This window comes from Acromyrmex echinatior, chromosome 2 (genome assembly GCF_024713525.1).
Source record: "Acromyrmex echinatior isolate Ae372 chromosome 2, ASM2471352v2, whole genome shotgun sequence".
Lineage (NCBI taxonomy): Eukaryota > Metazoa > Arthropoda > Insecta > Hymenoptera > Formicidae > Acromyrmex > Acromyrmex echinatior.
In genome coordinates, this window is record NC_141853.1 from 8,110,848 (window position 1) to 8,123,333 (window position 12,486).

The window sequence follows — 12,486 nt, forward strand, 5'->3', positions numbered from 1 at the left end:
GAAAGAGAAGGACTTCACTGTTACATTATTAACAAACTTTCGAAATTTTGAAAATGACGACTTTTACAACTTCTGTTATGAATCTTACATCGTTCTATTGAATCTCTTTTTAAGATAATTTATCTGTGCGATTGAAATTTGGAGCGTTCATGGAGAGCGAAAAACAATTTATCTCATTATTTTCAGTACTTCTTGATTTATATGTATCTATTATATGTATATACATACATAATACATAATATTTTTGCACATATTGATAAAAATATTTATTACCGCTAGGATTAGTCATAATATAAAAAGTAATGTATTCTTATAATTGATGTTGAGCTATTTCTATTCCATAAATGCAAAAATTTCGTATTTTATAAATATTTTCGTTGTCGATCTATGTTACAATTTAAAATTTTAATTCGATACCTATATCAAGAATGATTCGAAATGATAATATTTCTTTTTTTATTCTATCACTTGATTTTTTTCTATTTGTTTTTTCTTTATATTTTTTTATTTATATTTTCCTATGTCCGTCGTGCTTTTTTTTTGAGGTGTTCATTCATTGCATTTTATTAAATGATATTCCAGCTAACCCGAGATCATAAAGTTCGAAGCGATCGATTCACATTGATTCTGTAAGAGGTAAGGATTGATGAAGCCAAGTTCTGCTACCTCCTTCAGCGAAATCCGCAGCCGCGTGTCCGTCGCCTTTCAAAATCCACTTCGTCGTTAAAAGCCCATCCACTCCTACTGGACCACGTGCGTGGATACGTGTCGTGGAAATACCGACCTTAAAAAAAAATTATACATATGTAATAATATAAATAACTACTTCATAACTTAAATTACAAATACTTATTATTTTTATATTTTATAAGAATATACATTAACAATTGGATACGCTGTTCCAAGTAATTATTATATGAAAAAAGTTTTTTTTTTTGTTTTTTTAAAATGAAAATACTAATTTTTGTCTTGGAAATCTTACTTCCGCTCCAAGACCGAATCTGTAGCCATCTGCGAATCTAGTACTGGCATTATGGAAGACACATGCACTATCCACCTCCCTCTGAAAGTGTACCGCTGTGCTGGCATGCTCAGTGATAATAACATCGGTATGGTTACTACCATATTTATGAATATGGCTAATGGCATCATCGACATCAGAAACTACCTCTATGGTACATTCAAGTGCACCATATTCGATTCGCATACTTTTGGCGGCAGGTGGACCGAAAGTTAACAGTTCTCTTAATTTTGGACCGGAGTTGATTTTTACCTGGAAAATACTATTGTTTTATACATTTGTAATAAAGTTAATGTTAAGCAATACAAGTTCGATTATTGAGAGAAAGAGTTTTAATAAATTTTATTTTAATGAAAAAAAAAATGGAACATTACATTAGTTCATTATATATTCATAGGATATTATCTTTTATTCGAATTTCAAGAAAAGATGTCAGAAAAGTCAATCTTTTCTATTTCGTTTCAAAGAAGTTAATACATGTCTCCGAGTACAAATTTGAGTATAAACTTTTGACATTTTGTAAAATCCCAATAAAAAGTCCTTGATGAAAGTTCTGCTTACGAACAGAAAATACGCGAAATATTGTAACACGACACGAAAGGAACTAAGAAGAAAAAAGATTTTTTTAATTCTTTATCCTTTGGATTTTTCGGATTTACTAATTGGCAAATCCTTTAATCCTCTTAACAAACTAATTTCAAAAAATAAAAAATTAAAATGATATATACATTTGCACACACACACACACACACACACATATATACAATAAATATATATTTTTTCGTCGAATACTCAATCTTAGAAAAAGCTGACTCACCCCTTCTTTATGCAGCATGCTGCATACGTCACTAAAGAAGCTGCCACTCATTAGACTTTCGTGTATCAATAATGTCTCCATAGCATTGCACGCGGCAGGATAATCGCACTTGGAATCTTTGATGATTCTTATAGCTTTCGTTACATCCATGTGCTTGTCAACATAAACGTGACAGATACCCTCGGCATGTCCTAAAACAGGTATATGTTTAGACTGCTCCTGAATCGTGCGGACCAAATCCGAGCTACCGCGAGGGATGATGAGATCTATGTGTTTTTCCATTGAGAGAAGATCACCTACGTCTTCCCTTGTGGATACGAGGGAAATAGCGTTCGAGGCACTGAACTTCTCCAATGCCTCCTTTACAAGTACCATCAAGTATTTGTTGCTGTGGGAGGCTTCCTTGCCACCTTTCAGGAGAAGTCCATTAGCGCTGGACATAGCCAGGGCGGCTACCTGAGGCAAACTATCCGGTCTCGATTCAAAGATAACTAACAACACGCCGATGGGCACCGTTATCTGCTCCAACTCCAAACCATCGGCTAATCTGGTCCTACGGAGTACGCGGCCAACATTGTTTAATGAATCGTTCGCGATCTGATGCAGACCGGAGCTTAGGGACTTGAGCTTTGCCGGAGTTAGAGACAAACGCGATAATAAGGCCTTTGCCAGATTCTTTTTGCTCGCAGCTTCCAAATCCAATGTGTTTGCTGAAAGAATTTCGGACTGTCTGGATTCGAGCAAATCTGCGAGGATTTTGATGCACTCGGCTCGTTCCTCCGGGCGTAACGCTTGTAGCACTCTACTACCGACGCGAGCTGAAATTTTATTCGCATTTATGAATATATAATCGTTCCAATATCGAAATAAGATAAATATAAAAGAATCACAAATTAAAATCAGGATCGTTTAAATCAGAGCACTCCTCTCGCGTTAAACTACTATTTATTCTCTACCAATTTATATATAATATATACCATATTTCAGGAATTATATATATATTTATATATAATATATACTATGTATTTATATATAATATATAGTTAAGATAAGATTCTTAAACACAAACACAAAATATTTTAAAGTCAAAAATCAAACTATTACCATTTTCGGCGATCACCTCGACAGGAATGGATGAGCCAGCAGCCTGCGTGAAGAACGTTCCTATTTTTCTGCCCGACATGATACTCTTAATAGCCTTCTCTTGCGTACCATTACAGATGACGACTGCAACACCACGATCCATCGCCCAAAGAGCGGCGTTGACCTTCGAGTCCATACCGCCTGTGCCTACTTTCGACTTCTGTCCGAACTTGATAGTACCTCTTAGATCGGAACTAAAGGTATGTAACATCTTAGCGCCATCCTGCCAAGGTGGAAGATTGTAGATTCCATCGACATCACTCATGAGGACTAGCAAATCTGCTTGGACTTCAGCCGCCAGCATAGCCGCTAGGGAATCATTATCCTTAATAGATATTCCTCGTCTACCACCGCTGCCAGCAACTTCCTCGTCGACGTCTGGTGGTGGAGATACTGCGTCATTCGTGTTGATGATTGGCACGATATTCAAACTAATCAGTTCGCTCAGTGTACTGAAGAGATTTTTTCGTGTCTCCTCGTTATAGAAGTCAGGCTTAGTCACTAATACCTGAGCAATCTTGACTCCGTATTGGGCGAACATCGCATCGTAGAGAGACATGAGACCAGATTGACCCACTGCGGCCGCTGCTCGAGGTTCCAACATAGTTCCTGCATAAATATGTTATGAAGGATGTAAGTTACCCAAAGTCCGCTTTTGAAGTTTTATTTCAAGGATAATGCCAATATGAAAGAGCATCACTAAATGGTTTTTGGAATAATTAAATATTAGCTTTGGATAAATGCTACAACTCTGGTACAACTAGACGATTTTTTTAATAATTAAAAGTAATTTTGGAGAAACGCTTCTACCAGAATAAGAAAACAAATGGATGATTGACAAGACATTGAAGAAAATTCGCTCTCGAACGTGCGCATTGCTCGGAAGATGCATTCGACATGATTCACAGAACAAATAGAATCCCACAGGAATTCGTCGTCGGGTAGTTGTAGCTCAATCTATATACACATACACACGCACGCACACGGAGGGGGGGAGGAGGGGGAGAGAGCAGACCGGACATTGTCGACTTGGCAGGCTGCCTAGACATGTATCCGAAACTATCAGAACATTAACACCTCGCCTGGGTATTCTTACAGATAGAATTTATGAACAATGGATTTGTTTCTTCTTTTTAAAAGACTCTTCAAACAGTTATTTATTATTTCAAGACAGAAGTTCGTTAACGTCTCTTGACAGTACAGTTTTATTGAAGTTTCTTCCTTTTTTCCATTTTGCATTTCAGACAGAATACATGTGTTATTTTTCTTTAGTAAGCTCTGTAATTCTTTAATAACTAGATGGAGATATATTAAAATGTATAGCTCAAGGTTGATTCGCTCGCCTGTCTCGTAAAAATATTAATATCCCGCTTGTGTGAATTGTTTAAGTTATTATATATTGATTCTATTCTTTTAACATATACATGTATTAAATCAATGAATCGTTAGCGAGGAATAACCTTGATTATGCAATATCAATAAGAGTATTTCTATCATGTATATCAGCGGAGAGAAAATTCGTTACCGAGGAAGTTATTGTCTTTCTGAGAGTCGATGCATAATAAATGTTTTCACGAAATATTTGTTCCCATATGAAAATAATAATTTATGTAACAATTGCCAATAGCAAAATTTTATTAAATTTTTCAAATTAATATTTTTACTTTTTTCCCGAATAAAACAAAACTTTTTAACACCAAAATTTATTTCGAAGTTAACATATTTTATAATTAAGAAATATAATTTACATATATAGGAATCTATGATACAATCATCATATGTAATGCTCTTTGAGATAGCTATTTTGTAATAATAACATTACATCTCGTAATATATGCAAAATGACCATCTATTTCAAGCGAGCCCTGAGCGACGATTACACGTGCTTTAAAGTAATGCGTTTAATAATGCTACCTATATGAATTCGGAGTGAAAATTACGTTGAGGTAAAATAAACTTACATTTTTTAAAACTTTATTATAATTCCTTTATGTGCACAAGACTCGCAATATATATTCTTAATTAGAATTATGAAAACATTATTGATTAGGAACGTCATTCGACCGGGCTTTCAAAGGGAAATAATGTAAAGTACAACAAGATTATCGCTTATTCTGGTTTCAATTATGCTAATGGCAATTTACCCGTATGTACATGTATATACGAAATTCACCTCTTATCGTTGTTGCATGAAAATAATAATTAAAGCAAGCGTCTATTGAGTGCGTCGTACCCTAGATATTGTGTTTGATGGACGAACGTGTGTGCAAGAGAACATGAAATTGGCGCGGCATATTCCTGCGCCAATTACCGCGCCCAACATTGGCGTTTTAGTAGCTCGTCTTGCAGGAAGAGTAAAGGAGATAAGGTTCATTATTTATGAAGTGGGTCAACTTGAATTTAGGAACTTGTAATTAATAATCTTTTTCAGCTTTGGACACGTGTAAAATCTAAGTAAACCGTATTTTTATGGAAACTGCATAATCATCAACGTTTGTCGAGATGAAATTGAAATAAATATTAAGAGATATTAATACCTGGTAATCAACGTTTATACAAACAGGAAACTTGTTAGTATAATTTCATATTATTATTATAAAATGCAACATCATATATAAATTCAGTTACCTTGGTAATTATTTTATTAATTATTCTAATCGTGCCATGAATAATTTCCGAGCACAATATAAAATTAAAAGCTATTAGAACGAAGAAATAATATACCTGCGTGTTCCCGTGTGTGATCAGTGGGGCTCAAAGTCTCTCTCATCGACATGGACATTAAAAGCTCTTGAGTGAGCTTTTGCTTGCCAAAAGCGACCGCTCCACTAGTCACCATGATGCATTCGCGACCGTCAATCTGACATTCAGCTACCTGTTCGACGATAGATGCCAGACGTCCAAGAGCTAGACCATGTTCATCCTCTCTCGTTATAACGCCGCTACCAAGCTTGATTACCAGTCGACGGGCATATTTCAATTCGCTGCGCTCCGTAAAGGTCTGTTGCCTTTGTGATCTCTCCGATGTTTGCAGCTCTCTCCGCACGTATCCTTGCGACACGCCATTACTCTTGAAAAGTTTTTCGTGACAAATAAGATAAAATCGTGGTAAGAAAACAAATGTAAAGAAAAATAGAGACGGATAAAGTTCTGAATAAATTATTGTTTCAATGGAAAAAGAGTTTTCTCTTATTAAATATTGTCTGATAACTACTTGTTAAATGTAAATAAGATGTTATTAGCGACTGCTTTCTACGTTCATGCAGCAAAAAAGTCTGGCATTGTTGAAAAGTTGGAGTGTTCATCGAAGAAATTATGAAGTTATAATGATATAAGATACTATGGAGGAAATTTGTGCTAGAAGCGAGAACGGAGAGACTGGGGCCAGAGTTGTCTGCTTGTGTTTACAATTAAATAGATGATATTTATTTGAGAATATTATATATCTAATAAAGAGAGAGAGTTTAAAAGAATATATAAAGTTAAATTACGTATGTAAGTAGAGCTGATTTTTCTCGTTATATTGGTTAAAGTATATTTTCCAAGAGCTACTTGAATATAAGATTATTATTATGTCTTATCTTTATATATATATATATATATATATATACATATATCTACTTGACGATGCTATGATTTATCATTTTTACTACAATGAAATGTTTATCTAATATAATTGCATTTGCAGGCGTAATACAATACAAAACAAATTTTTTTATTTAAATTTTTCTTTAACTTTTATCTATAACTTTTAACAATCATAAATATTAATTAATTAATTAATTAATTAATTAAAAAACTAAATCAAACGTTAAAGTTTATTGCGAAGTTTCTTTGGAGAATTAAAGTAAATGAAATCATGTATTTGATAAATATTAAAGATTTTATCTGTATTATGCTTTTTGATAAAATAACAGGTTTAATTAAGATGTATATTATGTCAAAAAATTCAGAAATTATCTATTCTGCCTTCCAAAAGTAAGCAATTTTCCGAGAGAGTACACTGAGAAAAAAATGTTGTTGATTCAATTAAAGTCTATATTACGAGCTGTCACTAACATAAGTAATTAATTCATGTATATTTTTATTGACATAAAGACTTTGATTATTGAAATAATTGATAATTTAAATAACGTCCGACTGCTTTTTTTTACTACACAGAAGCTACATAGATACAAATGGAGATCTGTCTAAAATTTTTTTGAATTTTATGAAATAATGGCGTAAAAATTGTAATAGCAGTTTACAACTTAAAAGAGAGAACTTTTACCTTTAATTTACATATTCATTGAGTGTTGCACAATTTTTTTAGTTACTCAATATTAAAGCATGTTTTTTACTTTGACTGTTCACAAAAGACGAACACAATAGCGCTTAATATTTAAAAAAATGAATAGAAGTCTAGAAAAAAATGAAGATCATTATCTAAATTACCGATTTCAAAAGTAGGGACTTCAAACTTTAAAATGGTCTATGAATCATCACATTATGATTATTTTTTACAAAGTTGCACTTTCATAAAAATTGTCTGTTTTTATTGGGCAGATAAGTGCTCCTTGAATTTTTTTGGACTAACGTATATCAATATATTATCTCTAGTATAATTATATTATAATATTGATAGTTTTATTGAGTAGGTGAAAAATAATTTCGTTAATAAATTATCTAAAAAGCTTCATAAAAAGTGATAATATATCAGGTATCTGTTTACAATCTGTCTGTATAATTCTCCATATCTTGTATTTTCTGATTGTGTGATATTTGATAACGTGGTAGTTAACTTTAAATTAATAAAATTCACAGCACTCACTGAATCTCATGTATTTTTCGCGTGCTAATGATCGTCTTCTCAACACAATTAACAAATAAACAAATAAACAAACACAATTATTCGTGACATAAACGCGGCTTTCGCAACTGCAGGGATGTTCCGTTACGCGATTACCAATTGCGCGTTATAAATCATATCTTAACCCGCTTATCTTTGCGTTCTATTTTTATCAGTTCCTGACTATATATTACTCGACTATATATTACTCTAGATAGAAAGAAAAGTACAATTTTCCACGTGTATGCGAAAGATATTTTATTACAGCACCGATGACAAAGAAGAATTGTGCACGATAAATTGAAAAATAATACAATGATGTATGTAGTTATTTATTAGACAAATGGATTTCAAATATATCTTGTTAATTATTGTTTCCAAAAAAAGGTTGTCAATTTATAAAGTGCGTACATCGATTAAAACAACTTTAATTTAATTACTACATCCCAGAGAGTAATGTTATTTCTCTTTTTATTATCTGCTATCAATATTATTTACTCCTTTTTATTATCTACTATCAATATTATTTACTCCTTTTTTGATTCTACAAAATATATTTCTTGTATTTCATATCCTTTAAAACGCTCTCTTATCGTTATAAAGCAATCATGATAAAAATGAGAATTAGATGCATAATGAATTTGAGACTAAATTTTGAATTTTTTTATCCTTTCCCCTTATCTATATTTTCAGATTTATATATAATAAACAAGTGTCATCTATCCGATATAATGCATTTTACTTGTAGTAGTAAATGTCATTCGACTTGGATATGCATTCGACGATTGTCTATCCAAACATCTATGCGTTATCACTGTGGCGTGTCATGTGCTGCATTATCACGGTTTAACTCGGGCACGCGGAACACTTGCAACATATACGAACGTATCGATACCCCCTGTAAACTGTGTCAGTTATCGGCAAAATTGGTAAAATCATTTTTCGACTTGCAGGTTTGTATGCACGATTCAACGATAGTGGACACACAACAGAGCGAGCACGTTCATTTCCAGAAGGTAAAGTTTCATCGACAGACAACTATTTGTCACATCACACGTTCGTATCGTATGGAACTTGTTACACACATTGATCCACGTTGTGAATACTTTTCTTAACGTCATTTCGAAATCACTTCTGCGTTGTATACTTTACATGCAAACTTGGAGAAATGATATATATTATGCTGACATAATCGATAAGCTTTAAAACACGCGATCTGTGATAGGAAATCTACAAGCCAAAACATCGTCAATATATACTCACGTAAAACTACGTTATCACAATTTCTCGAATAAATATATCCCAATGAGTAAACCGCTTTCCCTATCAAATATAGAAGTACGAAGTCATACATAACTTCACGTACTGTTTGCTGCAGCAAACGCAGTCCTATGAACGATGTCAATCTTAGTGGCGTATTACTGAGTCGAGTGGATCTTGTTAGCAACAGAGTCGAGTACATGGTTCACCGATATCTTCTTCGAAGCACGATTAATCCAGTCTGTCTCCCTCTCTCTCTTTCTCTCTCACTCTCTCTTTCTTTTAATTAATTTTCAAAAAATTTAAAAGTCGCTTGGAAAACTTGCGCTCGAAAATTTACGATTGTCCAAGGACTATTTATTATTGAAAAACGATGTCCCAGGTCGCACATGAAAAGGTTTACCTGGCACGACAAAAATATAGGAAAAAAAGAAAAGATGTCAGAGTGTTCGACTGCGTGTTATGGATATCCGCCAGCGAGGGAAAAAATGTCAAATGTAATATCGAGCAGGACTATCTGACTTATTTACCGATTTTAATTCCGAGTCGAATCGGAAACAGAGAAAAAAGGAAACAAAAAGAGACGGATCGCGGCGCGAAACGAGAGAAGAGAGATGGGACTGATTTTGTACCTCGTTATCGAGGTACAGCGGCCGCAGCGATGGTCAATGACACACTGGTTCTTTCTGCTCGAAATCACTTTGAAAGACGTCGTTATCGCGTCCAGATTAGAAACGCGTCAAGTGAACGAAGCGTGCCAGGGAAAAAACCAGAGGGAAGAATCTCTTCCGAGGACATCTATCTAGACGACCCGCACGTCACGTTCGATCGTTTTTCAACCGATTTCAGAATTACGTACAAATTCGAATTTATATAGACATAATTGCCTTTGTACGATCTGCACTTAGTGAACTTCGACCCCGAAGATTGCGATTCGAGCAAGCAATATTGTTGATAATTTATTCATTCTTTTTCGACTTTGCGTCACGGCTTGTATGTAAACGAGTTGATCTGTACTCGATAAACCTGATCGAATGTCGCATAACGAAACAACATTTCCATGCGTATGACTCAAAGTGCACAATTCAATATTTACACATACGCTTCCTGCTCTATCGTCTGCTAATTGCCAATAATAAATGATATACTGCTGATCATCACGTGGAATCTACTAAAGTGATACTCGCGTATGTCTATATATGAATGTATGTACGTGTTATTATGTTTGGAGAGATCTATCGTGCTCGAGACACATATCATTACAAAGTACTTGTGTTTTCCAAGATTTTTATCGGATTTAAATGACCACGTGTCATTACATCATACATAACGTGATAGATATTAAATTACTTTCTACAATAGTATTTAATGTTTATTGATGACACATCAAATTCTGACTATGTTCTTCTTAAGTTCGTATCTACACATTTATACGGCGTCTACAATAAGATTTTAATGCTTAAAACTTGAATTTTAATCTTTAAATTGTAAGAAATTGTATGACCAGTCGTAGTTGATTATTTTCTTCATATACGTCTGTAATTGATCGATTTCTTACGGCTTGAGGCCTTAAATTTTACGCCTTAAAATCTCATTGTAGATGCCGCTTTAGCTATATTTGTATTAGCGTTATTTATGTTATTTTATCCTTGTTTTACATCTAATGAACGATGAAGCTAGAATGATACAAATAACGCTAATAACGTCTCCCCGAATGCATTTATTGCGGATTGGGTTACTGCCAATCGTTGTGATCAACTAATCAGATTGATTAATCAACAATTCGCAATTAATAAACCCAATCCAATCTGTATTTACAATGCATGGTGTGATACAGACTTTACGAAATGCAATAATTCTGACTATGCATTTTCACAAATAAATTTCGCTCGTTTATGTTCCCGTAGAACAAACATGAATATCGGAATAATACTGAAAAAGAATTTCTCTCGTGGGAAGATTACTATACAGCAACGAAAAAAGGAAAATGGGAAAAGTAGATTTTAGAAATTTCTCAAATAAAGATATACCTCTCTTTTTAGACACGTTTAGAGCTTATTTCTCATATGTAAACTAATAAAGCACGCGAGGGACGTATGTCCTCCAACAAATATAAACAGTGTCGCAAATCCTATAGTCACAAGATATTTATAAACTTTCACGTGTAAACAGATGATAAATTATCAGATATGTGTATGAAATTTTTCCCGTTAGTCCATCAATAAAATTAACAATGTTATAATCTAATATTGGCTAATAATATTAAATCAATTATTCGCTCAAATAAATTTGTACGCAAACAGGAGTATACATAATTCATATGTACATAAATGGCATGGAAATTACAGCAAAAGTAAATATATATATCAACAAAACAAATCCGTCGGATTTAAAAAGAGGCTTGTCAGCAAAAAGGCTGACAGGCAAATAATCGAAAGTTATTCTTCTTGTTCCTTCTTTTATAAATAATCCTCTTTAGGATTCCTTGTCGCGAACGGTTTACAAGTTGAATAGAAGCTTATACAAAGGTATACAATAGAAATGCTTCCATAAGCTGTCCAAGTCTGATAAAATCCCTTTAACGCACGCTTATAACGCGTAATTCTTGAATAAATTTCTTCGAACTGCCTTAACTTTTGTTTATTAATAAACTCGCTATAATAAAAAACAAACTTTACGTCTGCCGGAATGATTAGCTTTCTGCTTAAGAGGTTTGATCAATACACGTATTAAACACAAGGAGTATATTGCAAATACATTTAATTACAAATTTGTAATAAATAAATCGAATTAAATTTCTTTAAGTTGATCATATTAATTTGATCAAAAAATTGAATCTTTTCAGCATAGATTTATATATCATATATCTTTTTTTACAAAGAAAGGAGAGAAGTACGTTCGTTTATATAGTGTAAGGAATCTCAAATATACTGTAAGTACGTTTGATCACAGATTTGTTAGGCAATAAATAAATCAAATAATTACTTTAAGATAATCATATTAATTTGGTTAAAATCGAATCTTTTCGGCATAGATTCATCGATACATATATAATCTTTTTCAGAGAAAGGAGCGAAATATATTCATTTGTATAGTGCAATCCACGCAAGTGGATGAAAGTATATGTATCGCAGTTTGTTTATCGCATAAATCTGCGATAGAACATAAATCATACAATATGATAATACATCTAACCAAATGCCAATATCGGCATTCAGTATGTCCTTCTCATTATCAAATGCATTGTAAGCGCGGAACTATCTATTCGTTATTGTCAGCGATCTGTCTCGATTGATAGGGAAGGCGTTTGAATACCTTCGATAGTTTACTTGGTCGTATCGATTTGTCTGTTACGTGACGCCAATCCCCATTGAACATTTTCTCTATTAGCTTTCGTATTCACAGCTTGTAAACTAT

General features: G+C 33.4%; 1 protein-coding gene across 1 annotated transcript; it reads right to left on the reverse strand.

Moving 5' to 3' along the window:
- Positions 1–167: 167 nt before the first annotated feature.
- On the reverse strand, positions 168–9,875 carry P5CS (Delta[1]-pyrroline-5-carboxylate synthase). The gene is made up of 6 exons (XM_011069696.2): positions 9,176–9,875; positions 5,706–6,051; positions 2,943–3,590; positions 1,839–2,656; positions 983–1,273; positions 168–784 (listed from the first exon to the last, which is right to left on the reverse strand). Exons 1-6 carry the CDS (start codon positions 9,269–9,271, stop codon positions 617–619), a joined length of 2,367 nt encoding a protein of 788 aa, XP_011067998.1. The 5' UTR covers positions 9,272–9,875; the 3' UTR covers positions 168–616.
- Positions 9,876–12,486: the final 2,611 nt, after the last annotated feature.

Bases quoted from the DNA above. Each gene is read 5' to 3' on its own strand.
- P5CS (XM_011069696.2), bottom strand. From the start codon at position 9,271: ATGTACTCGACTCTGTTGCTAACAAGATCCACTCGACTCAGTAATACG. The intron at 6,052-9,175 runs GTACGTGAAGTT...AAACTTTTCAAG, and splicing joins TGCGTTTGCTGCAGCAAACA to AGTAATGGCGTGTCGCAAGG. The intron at 2,657-2,942 runs GTAATAGTTTGA...ATAAAATTTCAG, and splicing joins CGAGGTGATCGCCGAAAATG to CTCGCGTCGGTAGTAGAGTG.